The sequence below is a fragment of the Trachymyrmex cornetzi genome, unplaced genomic scaffold (genome assembly GCF_001594075.2).
Source record: "Trachymyrmex cornetzi isolate Tcor2-1 unplaced genomic scaffold, Tcor1.1 scaffold392, whole genome shotgun sequence".
NCBI lineage: Eukaryota > Metazoa > Arthropoda > Insecta > Hymenoptera > Formicidae > Trachymyrmex > Trachymyrmex cornetzi.
This window is the reverse complement of record NW_017298663.1, coordinates 517,067-529,724: the sequence shown is the minus strand read 5'-3', so window position 1 is coordinate 529,724 and position 12,658 is coordinate 517,067. Positions and strand designations below refer to the sequence as shown.

The 12,658-nt window shown below is 34.5% G+C and overlaps 1 protein-coding gene and 1 long non-coding RNA gene across 2 annotated transcripts in view; one reads left to right on the top strand and one right to left on the bottom strand.

Annotated features, from left to right (window-relative positions):
• The first annotated feature begins 6,746 nt into the window (after positions 1-6,746).
• Positions 6,747-12,658, top strand: part of LOC108764055 (uncharacterized) — an 8,118-nt gene continuing 2,206 nt past the window's right edge. Inside the window, exons 1-2 of the long non-coding RNA XR_001940253.1 lie at positions 6,747-6,908; positions 12,044-12,047. This is a non-coding gene — a long non-coding RNA (uncharacterized LOC108764055). The remainder of the gene's footprint in view (positions 6,909-12,043; positions 12,048-12,658) is intronic.
• Git (ARF GTPase-activating protein GIT1) lies at positions 7,610-12,349 on the bottom strand. Its single transcript, XM_018512020.1, has 13 exons — positions 12,096-12,349; positions 11,696-11,829; positions 11,478-11,590; positions 11,070-11,256; positions 10,817-10,947; positions 10,553-10,742; positions 10,409-10,481; positions 9,966-10,160; positions 9,706-9,875; positions 8,877-9,047; positions 8,597-8,773; positions 8,161-8,391; positions 7,610-8,085 (listed from the first exon to the last, which is right to left on the bottom strand). Exons 1-13 carry the CDS (start codon positions 12,151-12,153, stop codon positions 7,888-7,890), a joined length of 2,028 nt encoding a protein of 675 aa, XP_018367522.1. The 5' UTR covers positions 12,154-12,349; the 3' UTR covers positions 7,610-7,887.

Sequence of the window (12,658 nt, the reverse complement as noted above, 5' to 3'; positions counted from 1 at the left end):
CTGCAAATGCGGCTCGCCTCCTGCATTTGTCATGCAATAACCTAGTTTACACCGAGCACTTAGTACGCTTGGTATAAACGCTACCGGATTATTTTGATCTGATACTTCTGAATCACGAGTATCAGACCAAGCTAATACGCATACCAAATAATACCAAAGAATCTCGGCGTGCTGTAAACGCTTGGGATCGTTTTGGATCGTATATTAAGCTAACTCTACAATGACATCTACATGGTAGACTCTACAATCTACCAACTCATTGTAAAATCAACTTTAAAATTCACTGCTTTTTCAGTTAGAAGTTTTACATTTTGAAAAGCAGTGAAGACATCACGTCACCTAACCCGTTCTGAAGCAGATCGGTGTAAATAAGGACGTATCAAATATTTAATCCGCATCAATTTGATACGCGTACTAATCGATTTTACGGTGTAAAAAGGGTCAATCGGCAATACGATTCATTAAAAGCTGATATGTTATGTATTAGGCCAATGTTACATGCGTCGGTTTCTTTGTCAAACGACGAATTTTTCAAGCATGTTAATTGGTTGCAAGAGTATCTCGGACCTCTTTGTCTTATAGCCAATCAACAGGATTGAAAAATTTATCGTATGACAAAAAACGGACGCATGTAATATTGGCTGTATACGATAAATTTTTTAATGTCTCAACTGATAGGAGAAGAAAAATAATTATAGCGTGTTCGACTTAAGGCTGGTATTCATAGTCAGATCTTATATTCAAGACCGTCTTAGTACAGTTTCAAAAAGTCACGAATCAATCAGAGGGCCGTATTACGTCTTAAGACATTGCTTAAGATAAGGGCTGCCGCTCACACCTTCCGTAATAGGCCTTCTACAATAAGTCGCAAGTCAGAAGTTCTAAGCGATCTTAAGTCATAATCGGTAAAGTTGGCCAATAGCCAACTTGAACGACTTGGTTAAAACTGGTTAAGATTTCTGACGTTCTGACTTGCGGCTTATTGTAGAAGGCCTATAACAGTAACCATAAGACGTACCATAAGAATTAGCCAATCACAGTCGAGAATTCTTTTGAACTCTTAATTCTGATTGGCTGATACTTACGGTACGGCTTATGGTTACTGTTAGGCGTCGTCTACAATACACAGAGTAAGAAATTGACCAATCACAGTCGATTATTCTTCTCACATTCGACTGTGATTGGTCAATTTCTTACTCTTACTTCTTACTCCGTGTATTGTAGACGACGCCTTACGGAAAGTGTGTGCGGCAGCCCTAATCCTGAAATAAGATCGGACTATGAATACCGCCCTAACTCGACTCGACTCCAAGTCAATGGTTTGTTCTGTTTAACTGCAAAAGAAGAGCTAAACTGTGCAAGAAATGCAGCTAAAGAGAACAAACCGTTGACTCGAGTCGAGTCTGTAAATCGAATATTGGCCAAGCTTACCTCGTTAAGGGGACCAATAAAATTAAGAAGAAGAGTAAATCGAATATGCTATTAGTCCATCTAGAAACTTTTTAAGCCTTAAACACAATAGGCAGAGGCAATAGGCATCAGCAACAGGGAATAACGAGCCGTCCAATCAGATCTGTGAGGTTTCGATATCATATTCCAGAGCTCTAATTGAACGGCTCGTTATTCCGTATTGCCTGTGTTACATAAAAATTGGGGGCCACTTTTTCAAACAAGTTAGCAGTCTAGTAAGTATATATAGAAGTCTGTGGTCCACCTAAAGTATCAATTTCCGGTTTCAAGCTAGGAACAGAATGCTTGGTCTCCGTCTAGGTATATGTCGTGGTGTATTCACATATAAGGCTGAGTTTCCACTGAGCGCGTCACGCCGGTCACGCGTCGCGTCGTCGAAGGAGAGAAAGAGAGGGGTTGTGTATTTATATAATTTTATCTCTTTTTCTCTTTCGTGACGCGCTCGGTGGAAACGTGCCATACGTGTATTCTATGCATTAAATATGTATTTGTGCGTGCGTGCTGCGTGCGTGCGCGCGCGCGCGCGCGCGCGTGTGTGTGTGTGTGTTACAGCTGTTCAATAAGAGCGTACGGTTCCGCACTTCATTAATAGATGATGCACAGATGTTAAGTTTAGTTTTTTCGATTCTCTGAACAGTTCGGAAGAATGCTTTGAGGTCATGGGTAGGGTGACTTATTTTGACTGTAACAGAGCAAATAACCACAATGAGTGCTGCGTATGCAAGTCGTTTTGAAGCAGTGTTCCTTTGCACACATCCGAAAGGACCGAAAATGTCGTATGCAGCTGCCGGGCGCTACATGAAAAAGTCAGAAGGATTCGTCAGGAAGTGGGTGAAACGTTACAACGAAACAAAAAATGTCGACGACCTGCCGGAACGTGGCACCCGACGGTCAACGACGAAAAAGGACGACAAAGCTATCATCAAGATATTTGAGAAGAATCCTGGGTGTTCATTACGACGAGCGAAAAATCTTTTATTGAAAAGGGGTATAGATGTGAGTCTTAATACTATTAGACAACGATTGCTTGATTCCAAATGTTGGCGATCTACAAAGTTAAAACCTTTTTTAAGCGAAAAACACGTCGAAAAACGGCTGGAGTGGGCAAAGGCTAATATTGACCATGATTTTGCCAATGTAATCTTTACCGATGAATCATCCTTTTGGGTCTGGATTCCCAGAAGGTATGCGTGGTCAATTCGTCACGATCCCGTTGTTCAACGTACAGTAAAACACCCAGTGAAAGTACACGTATGGGGATGTTTCTGTAAACAGGGATTTGGTACTTTACATCTTTTCACAGACAATCTGAATGCACAGAAAATGAATATGATTTATCATAAGTGTTTATTGAAGTCTGCTCAAAGATGGTTTAGCTCAGATAATAGTTCATGGGTGCTTCAAGAGGACAATGACCCAAAACACCAAAGTCGTGCGTGTGCGGAGTGGAAACATGAAAATGGCATCACTACAATGGATTGGCCTTCCCAATCGCCTGATGCCAATCCCATCGAAAACGTATGGGCAATCATGAAGGTGAAACTTAGAGAAAAGAAGGTTTTTAATGTAAAGCAGTTCGTTCGTCAAATACGGGAAATCTGGAGAAATCTTCCTGAGGCAATGGCTGAAAATCTCGTGGAAAGCATGCCCCGACGCTGCCAGGCCATACTCGATAACAAAGGAGATTGGACAATTTACTAAGTAAACGCATTTTAGTTTATTGAATTTAATAATAGATCTAAATAAAATTTTTAACAATTTTGTGTTTTTTTTAGAAGAAACAGCCTGTACGTTCTTATTGAACAGACTGTAACACCTCTGTATAGTAGACATTTCATTAGATAATTAATATAATTATTTTGCGAAAATACATTCCATTTTCTGAGATCATATATTACAATTACAGTTATAGTGGTTCATATGACCATTTAAAAAAGTGGAGAATTACTATACAGTTATATAGATTATTACTATACAAATTACAGTAGTGGTACAGTATTTTCATTATTACTATACACATTCATGTATAGTAATAAAAATTCATAGATATATCATCGTAAATATATCATTGTAACATTGCCTTACTTTATAGCATTAATAACATATTTTATTGTCTAAATTTAACAAGTCAAATAAAATAATGTTTAACATTTAATTATTTTTATATCTGCAATATTGCACAGATTGTTTTCGATAGCAAAAAGTTATAAAATATATAAAGACTAATAAAAAAGTTATATGAATTTAGTAGTTAATACATGAAATAAGAAATATACAATAATATACAATAGGTTCATAAATAGTATAAACTTAGATTATAATTTATTAATATCATTGTATCATTTTCATTATACAAATTAATATTAAGATACACAGGGGCTGTGTTCCAAAATTCACTGCCAGTGCTGAAAATGTATAGTATACGTAACGTAAACTGTAGATTTTCAGCGCTGGCAGTGAATTTTGAAACAGCCAGAGTAGACCATTTTAATTTATTCAGACAATTTTCTCAAAATCTTTAAATTTTGCCGGATCGGCAGGATTTTGAAAAAATATATCAAACATAATATTCGAATCATTTTCAAGCTTTCAAGGAATTTACTCGGGCAAATCTTGAAAAATCCTAAAGGCCAAAGGCCTCCACTCAGTTCAGCAGGAATATACCTTAAAATATCTTACTCTTGCGGGAAAGTATTCATCAGTGAAACTGGGAGAACGATCAATGTATGCATGAAGAAATATCAACGGGATATCAGACTGAAATATGTCATACAATCAGTATTAGCTAAACACAGCATTGAGTCAGGACACCAAATATTGTTTGATAAAACAATTCTATAGTTACGACATATTTTCCACGAAAGTACATCTTCAAAATTAATAGTACTCGCCGCAAAAATGGCGGCGATTTTGGCCAGAATCGAAAATAAATCGTGAAATCAAAGTATGATACACTGGTCACCTTAAACCGGTGAATGAGACAAAATAATGATGTAATCAAGACAAATAATATAATACAAATGCACAGTCGAAGCCGGAAACGTTTTTCAAAAAGTGGGTGAAGTGATGCAACACCCGAAGCGAGGTGAGACGTACGTCCGTCCCTCTCGAGTGGTCTCGCGAGACCCTCCATGAAAGTACAGGCTTTGGAAATCAAAAAACATCCAGATAACTTAAACAGAGGCATGGGCTATAATGTAAGTAAATTTTATGGAAAATAGCTCTTCCCCTTCTTCCCTTTCTCCAAACATCTCCTCCCCCGTAACAGGGTTTGTATAAAAGGAATCCTCCGGAGGAGCAACTCAGTTTCAGTTCCTGACGCTCGCCGCCCTAATAAAGTAAACAGCAAGGTTCACGAAACGTTAACATTAGCGATGGATCATGACACGGCGAAACCATTTGGCACCTCTGAATCTTTAAGTTTAAAACAAAAATGTTTCAGAAAAGTTGTTTAGTTACAAGGAGAAGAACAAAGATGGTGACCTTGATTGACTTTGATGAGATATCCTTTAGGTCAAGTCAAGGTTATCTGAACTTTTTAAATAAAATTATATTATAATTTTAATATAATATATTATAATTTTTAAATAGAATTATATAGTTTTTTTTACATAATATAATTTTTCTAATTATTCTATATATGAAAGTATGAAAGGAATAAAAACCAATAGTTATAAGCCAAATATTTTATACTTTACTCAGACACATATTAACATGAAATACTAAATATCTCGTAAGCTATTCATTTTTGTCAGAAACATTTTTATTACAAAGATTTTGAGAAAATCGACTGGATAAATTAAAATGGTTCATATAGAAAAACAGTGTACGAGACTTCATTCAATTTTTACAGTTACTTTTGGAAACTGATAGTACTAATAAATATTTCAAATGTACAGATGTAAAAAAAATGTTTATCTGTATCTCACACGAGTTATCTCACAATCAGATTTAAAATTTACATTTATATGATACATTTGTTAAATTCCTTCAATGATATTACAATAAGAGCTCGCGTGCATGCGATAAGTTTTGGCACACGATAAACATAGACATATACAAGGAAAGACTTATACATACAGTGAAAATATCTGTTAACATTTTATATCCAGGAATTTTCCAGCCTTCAAAATAATCTTTTACCGGGCTACGTTCGGACACATTATCCAAATGTCTCAATGTGTCGTTTCATCTTTGTCATTTATAATGTTAAACAAGAATAAGATGACACACAAAGGCACCCTAACGTTTCCAAACACAGACCTGTAGTTTAGCATTTCAGTGACAAAGTTCACATATAAAAGGACCCTGCATCAATCTTATGAAAAATGTCTTTCTGCGGATTTGGCTAATTTTGGAATATGTGGTAGTTCTCTTCATTCTGAACAAATATCTCAATTGGCACAATTGATTCTATGAGCCGTTTCCGTGCTACAAGCCTTGAAGTCCAGATTTTACATGATTACTGGCTTTCAAGGCTCGTAGCGCGGAAACGGCTCATAGTATCAAATTGTGCTCATTGAGATATTTGTTCAGAATGAAGAGAACTACAACATATTCAAAAATTAGTGAAATCCGCAGAAAGACATTTTCCATAAGAATGGTACGGGATTCTTTGCTTGAGCAAGACTTATTAAACAAAACTTATAAACTTAACTTGCACACATGTAGAATTCATTGGTTTGCCGCTATTCAGTCTTTGTTAGGTATTAAATCATATATTGCTACATAGTTTTATATATATATATATGTGTATATATATATATATATGTTTATACAGAGTGTGCCGTAAGATAGAGCGGACTAAACTGAGTCGAAAGTTCTCTACCATTTTGCAATTTTCGCAATAGTTAACAAGGTATTATTAATTACTAAAAATTGTTGGTAGTCCAGATTGACAGAGCGATCCGTATGTAAAGGATGGCGCGGCAACGCCCTTGATCGTTCGCTTTTCGTCATTACTTCTTTTTATACATCTCTATACGCGCGCTACTACTTGTGTGTATCTCTCACAGCCAAAGTGTGCATCTTCTGTATGAGGCTATAAAACAAATATTTATTTGCATTTTAGTTCTATTATACTTGATTTTCGTCCCGTTCCTCTAACAAAAATTGCCGAATATTGGTCTTTAATAATTTTTTACTCAAATACTATCAACTTTACAGAAAAACTGTAAAAGACAAAAATTGTTTATTTTCTTTTTATAGAATTCTGAGAATTTTTTCAGAATTTTTTCAACTTTTTAGTAAAAAATATATTTATTGATATCGTCCTACAAATATCTTGAACCATCCTGGACATATTCAGGTTGATTACGACTTGTGATGTCCGAGTTCGAAATGTAATAAATTCGAACTTTCAGCTCTGAAGTGAGTTAAAATAGTTCGAACATACATTCAATCCGAACTATTTAACGTTCGAACTTGAGATTCGAACTGTTCGAACTTGAGATTCGAACTGTTCGAACTGTCAAATCGTCTGATGTTTCCGAGCATTAATTTTTACCAACATAAGAAAATGCGGTATTAAAAAATTTTGAAAAAATTCCCAGAACTTTATAAGAGAAGAAAATTAACAATTTTGGTCTGTCATTGTTTTTTTTATAAAATTGATAGTATTTGAGTAAAAAATTATTGAAAACCAATATTCAGTGATTTTCAGTAATTAATATCTCGTTAACCAAATGCGAAAATTGCAAAATGGTAAAGGCCTTTTCTTCTCCAGCCTTCGATGGAGTTTAATCCATTCTGCCCCCGTGCAAAAGATTTATCAAACACCCTGTATATATTCAAATAATGTCATGTTTTATCTGTGTTAGATTGTATTCAATCATAATTATTTAAATAATTTGTAAGTATATTTTTAATAATTCTCTTTCTCTCTCCCCCCCTCTCTCAAATAATCTAATAATAATAATGATAAAAAAGAAAAAATTATTTCGCTTAATATTTACTAAACTTAACAAAAGAACGATGAATGAATGAATTATTGCTGCAAAGTAAATTTATATAAAGCGTTTTTGCCATAACTATTGGTACTCTAATTGGTATTCACGAGTCTAATAAATCTGGATATTTTCTTCAACTATGTTGTGAAAAATTGTTGTAATGACAAATATTTTTCACAATTTACAAATTACATAATTTTAAGTTATATGATCTTATCTCACGGATTTTGACTTTCAAAATAAAAAAACAATTATTTAATTACATTAATTTTAAGCAAAGATTCGTTAATTTAAAGTACATTAGACCCACGAATACCAATTAAGGAAATTTCAGACCAAATACCCCCCTCCCCCCTCTCCCCCCATTAGAGATAAGAGAGATTCAAAAAGAAAAAACATCTATAGACTCAGTAAGAAATAAAGGCACTCCTTAATACTTCTGTAAACTTTTCTGTGACATTGAAAGAATCTACATTTGAAATTGCGTGACGAGTAGCTTAGTTGCTTTGGCAATATCGTAAGCACATGAACGTACTTGTTGCAAACAACGATCCATATGCTCGGCATCACTGGTGCATCTTTGAAGACCGGAACATTCTGCTTGAAGTCTTCCGGTATTGCCATTTAACTGGCGTAAGGCAGACCTGATATTCTCCTCAATTGGATTCTACAACAGATACAGTAGAGATTGTCTCTATCAGCAAAAGAGAAGGACAAATAAAAGAATAAACAGTAATTTTACCTGAGGAAATATAGCTGTTAACTCGGCCACAGCAACACGTATTCTCTCAGCGCAAGGAACGAAGGCTTCCCGTTGACTTGGATCTTGCATAGCCATCCATAGCTCTTGAATTCGCCTGGTAACTTGTTCCGTCCGTCGAGTTACTTCTTCACTGGGTGGCAGATTAGGTAGGCCACATTCCCACAAACTTTGCGTGTTATTCCGTGATAATACTTCAGTGTCGCGTTTTGTCTAAATAAAACAATTCAAGTAAATACGGTAGATATAATAAGCATGTACAAATGTTACAAACAGTATGTAGAATCAGAATGTATATAAATTCACAAAAAAAAAATATTTAAGCATTAAAATCCGTTTCGACCAAATATAAGATTCTTCTTATTTAAAAAAATTGAATATACTTTGTCAACTTGTTTAAAAAAAAAAAGATAATTACTTGACAAATGGTTGTTGACCACGCTGGTTTTCGTAGACCTTCTCTAGTCTCATACATAGATGCCGGTCGTTGATTTCCACGTATAGTAGACGTTTTGATATCATGCACTGGCTCTAATTCAGGTTCCTGTTCTCCAACAACATGCCCATTCATATTTCCATCACTAGAACCTTTGATCTAGATTAATCAAATTTTTATTTACAGCATTTATCATGCGACTGAACATTGATGTATTATAAAATAGATAACGTTATCTCCAATAAAATTTTGTAATGATTACTTGTAGCATATGCTTTAACTCGTTGTTCTCTTGAGTGAGTTGCTCAATGACAGTTTGCAGGGTGTGTACCTGCTCGCGAAGATCTCGTACTGTTGATTCGGATAAGGTCAATTGTTTTTTTAAAACTTCTACCATGGACGGAAGACCTTTAGCGATTGGTGTAAATGTTTCCTGAAACAATAATACAATAATAATCTTTGATTTAAATTAACATAACGCAACAAGTATAGAATACGTTATAATGATCACGCAAACAAATTGTTACAAATTAATGTGTGTGTGTATGTGTATATATATATATATATATATATATATATATATAATCATTGTTATGTTATTAAATCATGGCGTTTAGTAGATTGCGAATCGTTATATGAATCAGTCAGTCCAATTAATGTTTTACAATGGTCAAAATTTACACTTTTGGCAACGATTGCACATGCACAAATAGATCCGTGCACTTGCCTAGTAACATCGCCTACAGAAAAGCCATGTGCTCAGCCAATTCCTTATTCCTCTTTTTGTTAATAGTGTTGGTACCTTTAATTAATATTTTACCACAAACAGGTAAATATAACTAATACCGAGTTTGATAAATTTATATATTTTTTGCATCTCTACTGATGTGAGTTAAAGAAAAATAAATTTGTGAAACTGTATATACTTCCATATGTATATCTTAGTTTGTAGTAGTTTAAAAAAATAAAACATTCTATTTCTATACAAAAATGTCTAATATTTTGTATTGTTATTCTAAGGATGAATATAGTCATGTTTGTTAATGATTTATTTATATTTAGAGTCATTAATTACCTCATGAATAACTTACCTCATTATTAGTTTTCAACTGGTTTGAAATGTCAGATGAAGTATTATCTGTAGATGTTAGAGCAGCATAGTCATCGTCAGACGCAACACTGTCATACAAAGGTTCATCGTCAGACACTTGCGATCCATGCTTACCAAGTTGCTCTTTACGAAGCATAGATACTGCAGGGTCTAAAAAAAGTATGGAAGATATAAAAATATAATAAATGACGTATAAAGTACTCTCATAAAATAATTGCGTTAACAATTTGGTAATATTACTTTGAAGTGCATTGTTAGCAAGCGTATGTCTCCGACCTGCTTCAACCAGTAAATCTACAATAAGAGTGGTGAATTCCTTCGGCGTGAATCTCGCTAATTTTTGTCTCCCTTGGTTTCTAGTAGATGACAATTGTGGATTAACTGGCAGAAATGGAACGGTACATTTCTCCGGGAGAGATGCAGTTGAAAACCAAACTATGCATAAAATATGAAAATCTACTTGTCTGAGCATATTTCATATGTTTCAGTTATTGCTTATATACCTTGTACATATTACTAAATTTTTGTTAAGGTTTAAATGTTTACTCACCCTTCCAAAGGAATAGCACGACAAAGAAATGTGTCATTAATTATCTAAATTGGTAACAAAACTCGTGCACTCTATTCGCAATTATAGCATATTTAATCAAATTTATAATAGATAAAAGAAAAACGATACTCACTGGCTTCTGTTTCTCGGCGATCCACTTCATCGTAAATATCCATAGCTAACTCCTCTAGCAAATGATTTGGCAACTAAAAAAAAATAATTTTATGAGAACATGGAATAAAAATAAATAATAAAACACATATGAATGTCTATATACCGTTTGTAATCTGTTTCTTCCTTCCAGAACCAATTCGTTTTTATCCAAGAAAGAAGACAAATCAGAGCTAATGAGATGTTGATCTCTTCGATGATTTGGCTTACGAGAGCATATATGATATGTCAATCTATCTGTTACTTCATACATACATTCGATTATACGTTCAGATAAATCCATATGTCCTGCCATTCTGAAATGGTAGAAAGGATGCTTAAAATAAATATTGAAATATTCTCCATAGATGATAATATTATCTATACTTACTTGGCAATATCAGCAGCTGTTTGTCCATTTAAATCAACTACACTTGGATTTGCACCATTAGCTACTAAAAGTTCTACTTGGAGACCTTGTCCCGCACGAGCTGCCACGTGTAAGGGTGTAGTTCCTTTCTCCTATACATACACAAACATGTATAATTTAACAAAAGCATCTTCCTGTGATACAGCAATTATATGTAATACATCGGTGTATATTATACTTGGATATATATAAATTATTATATTATAAAATATACCTTGTAAAAATAATTGGGGTTAGCTCCCTGTGCCAACAGTCTTAATGAAGTTTCTAAATTACTTGTACGAACACTACTATGTAACTGTCTATCGAGTTCCTCCTCAGTACAACATTCCTCCTTACTTGGCCGTAATATGAAAGCCAAGTGTTGATGTTTAGCCTTAATAAAATCTGCTTTTACCGGACTACAAGCAAATAATAAAGTAAGAAATAGTTATACACCAAGAAAATGCACTTCTCTCTATATTGTTCAGAATAAATTTTAATCTACAAAACTAACAAATAACTAACAATTTCTATTTAAATCTGATTCATTCCAAAAACATCAATAAGTATGTCTGTTAATGAAAATTATATATTTGGCAACAAAATAAAACTTATGTATTGTACATAATGAAATACTAACTGTAAAGGATCTTTGGGCTGTGGTTTTCGTCTATTAATCTTGGAGTTGCTGGGATCTAGCAAGGAATGTTCCCAAATACTGTTGGCTCCATTATCACTCAATGTATGCACCATCTGAATATTTATTCAGTTATTTTAAAAGTGATTTATACACATTTATATGTGAAAAATTCAATAAGAGAGCATCTCTCTACATAACTATAGCTACTGTATACTAACGTTTAATAGGTACGCATTCCAAATGCTCTTGTGTAATGACTTGATATGTGACACATGACGCCCTAAACTACGATGAATCCCACAACAATCGTCACATAATAAAATAGCTCTATTTATTGATGCCCATCCTGGCTCTGAAACAGCGCAATAACAAAGACCGATGATGTTCTCATAATTAAATGAGAGCTTTTTTGCAAACTTGTAATATGTAAAGAAAAATTTAAGTTTATCTTAACTGTATTGGTCAGAATTCTGAAAATTACGAGCCATGCGTATTTGCTTCACATTTATCCGATTATGTTGTAAGAAAAGAATGACATGATCTCACTGAAGCCATACATGGCCGAGCAGAGTCGAGTCATTGTAACAAAAATGATTGAAAAGATGATGCTGTGCTCACCAAGTGTCCCACAGTCAGCACATAGGTCTGCACTGGTTCTGTGTTTAGGACGTGCCATACTAGACTTTCGATCGATGGCAATCACTCCTGTACATACATTACAGTGTATTATGCTCTATTTCGATTGTGCGTTATAAACGGTGAAGATAGACAGAGACGAAGACGAGAATAACAATTTGAAGTAAAGAGAAATAAAAATGTGAGACAAATCGTTTCATTACGCTTTTAATACCATTTACTACCTACTACCATGGTTGCTTAGAGTCTCTAGAAAACAGAGTCCGACCACATAGGTGCGTTCAACAACATAAATCTGAGATGCGAGCTAACAGATGGCGAGCTTGATCACGTGATCTTAGAATCCCTATAATGGGCGCATTCAGCGGACTAAATAATTGAACGCTCGCTGTTATTAGTGTATTCTTTTAACTCATCCAATCAGAATTTTAGAGTTAGAAGAATACACCAATAACAGTGAGCGCTCACTCAACTGTCAAGTCCGCTGAATGCGCTCAATGAGAGTCTAGACATGAGATCGGAAGAACGCCATTGCCAGGCCCCGG

What these genes read in the sequence shown, in the direction of transcription:
- Git (XM_018512020.1), bottom strand. Translation starts at nt 12,153, where the DNA reads ATGGCACGTCCTAAACACAGAACCAGTGCAGACCTATGTGCTGACTGT. An exon ending in GGAATGCGTACCTATTAAAC is followed by an intron (nt 11,591 to 11,695) that starts GTTAGTATACAG and finishes ATAAATATTCAG; the next exon opens with ATGGTGCATACATTGAGTGA. An exon ending in GAAGAAACAGATTACAAACG is followed by an intron (nt 10,482 to 10,552) that starts GTATATAGACAT and finishes ATTTTTTTTTAG; the next exon opens with TTGCCAAATCATTTGCTAGA.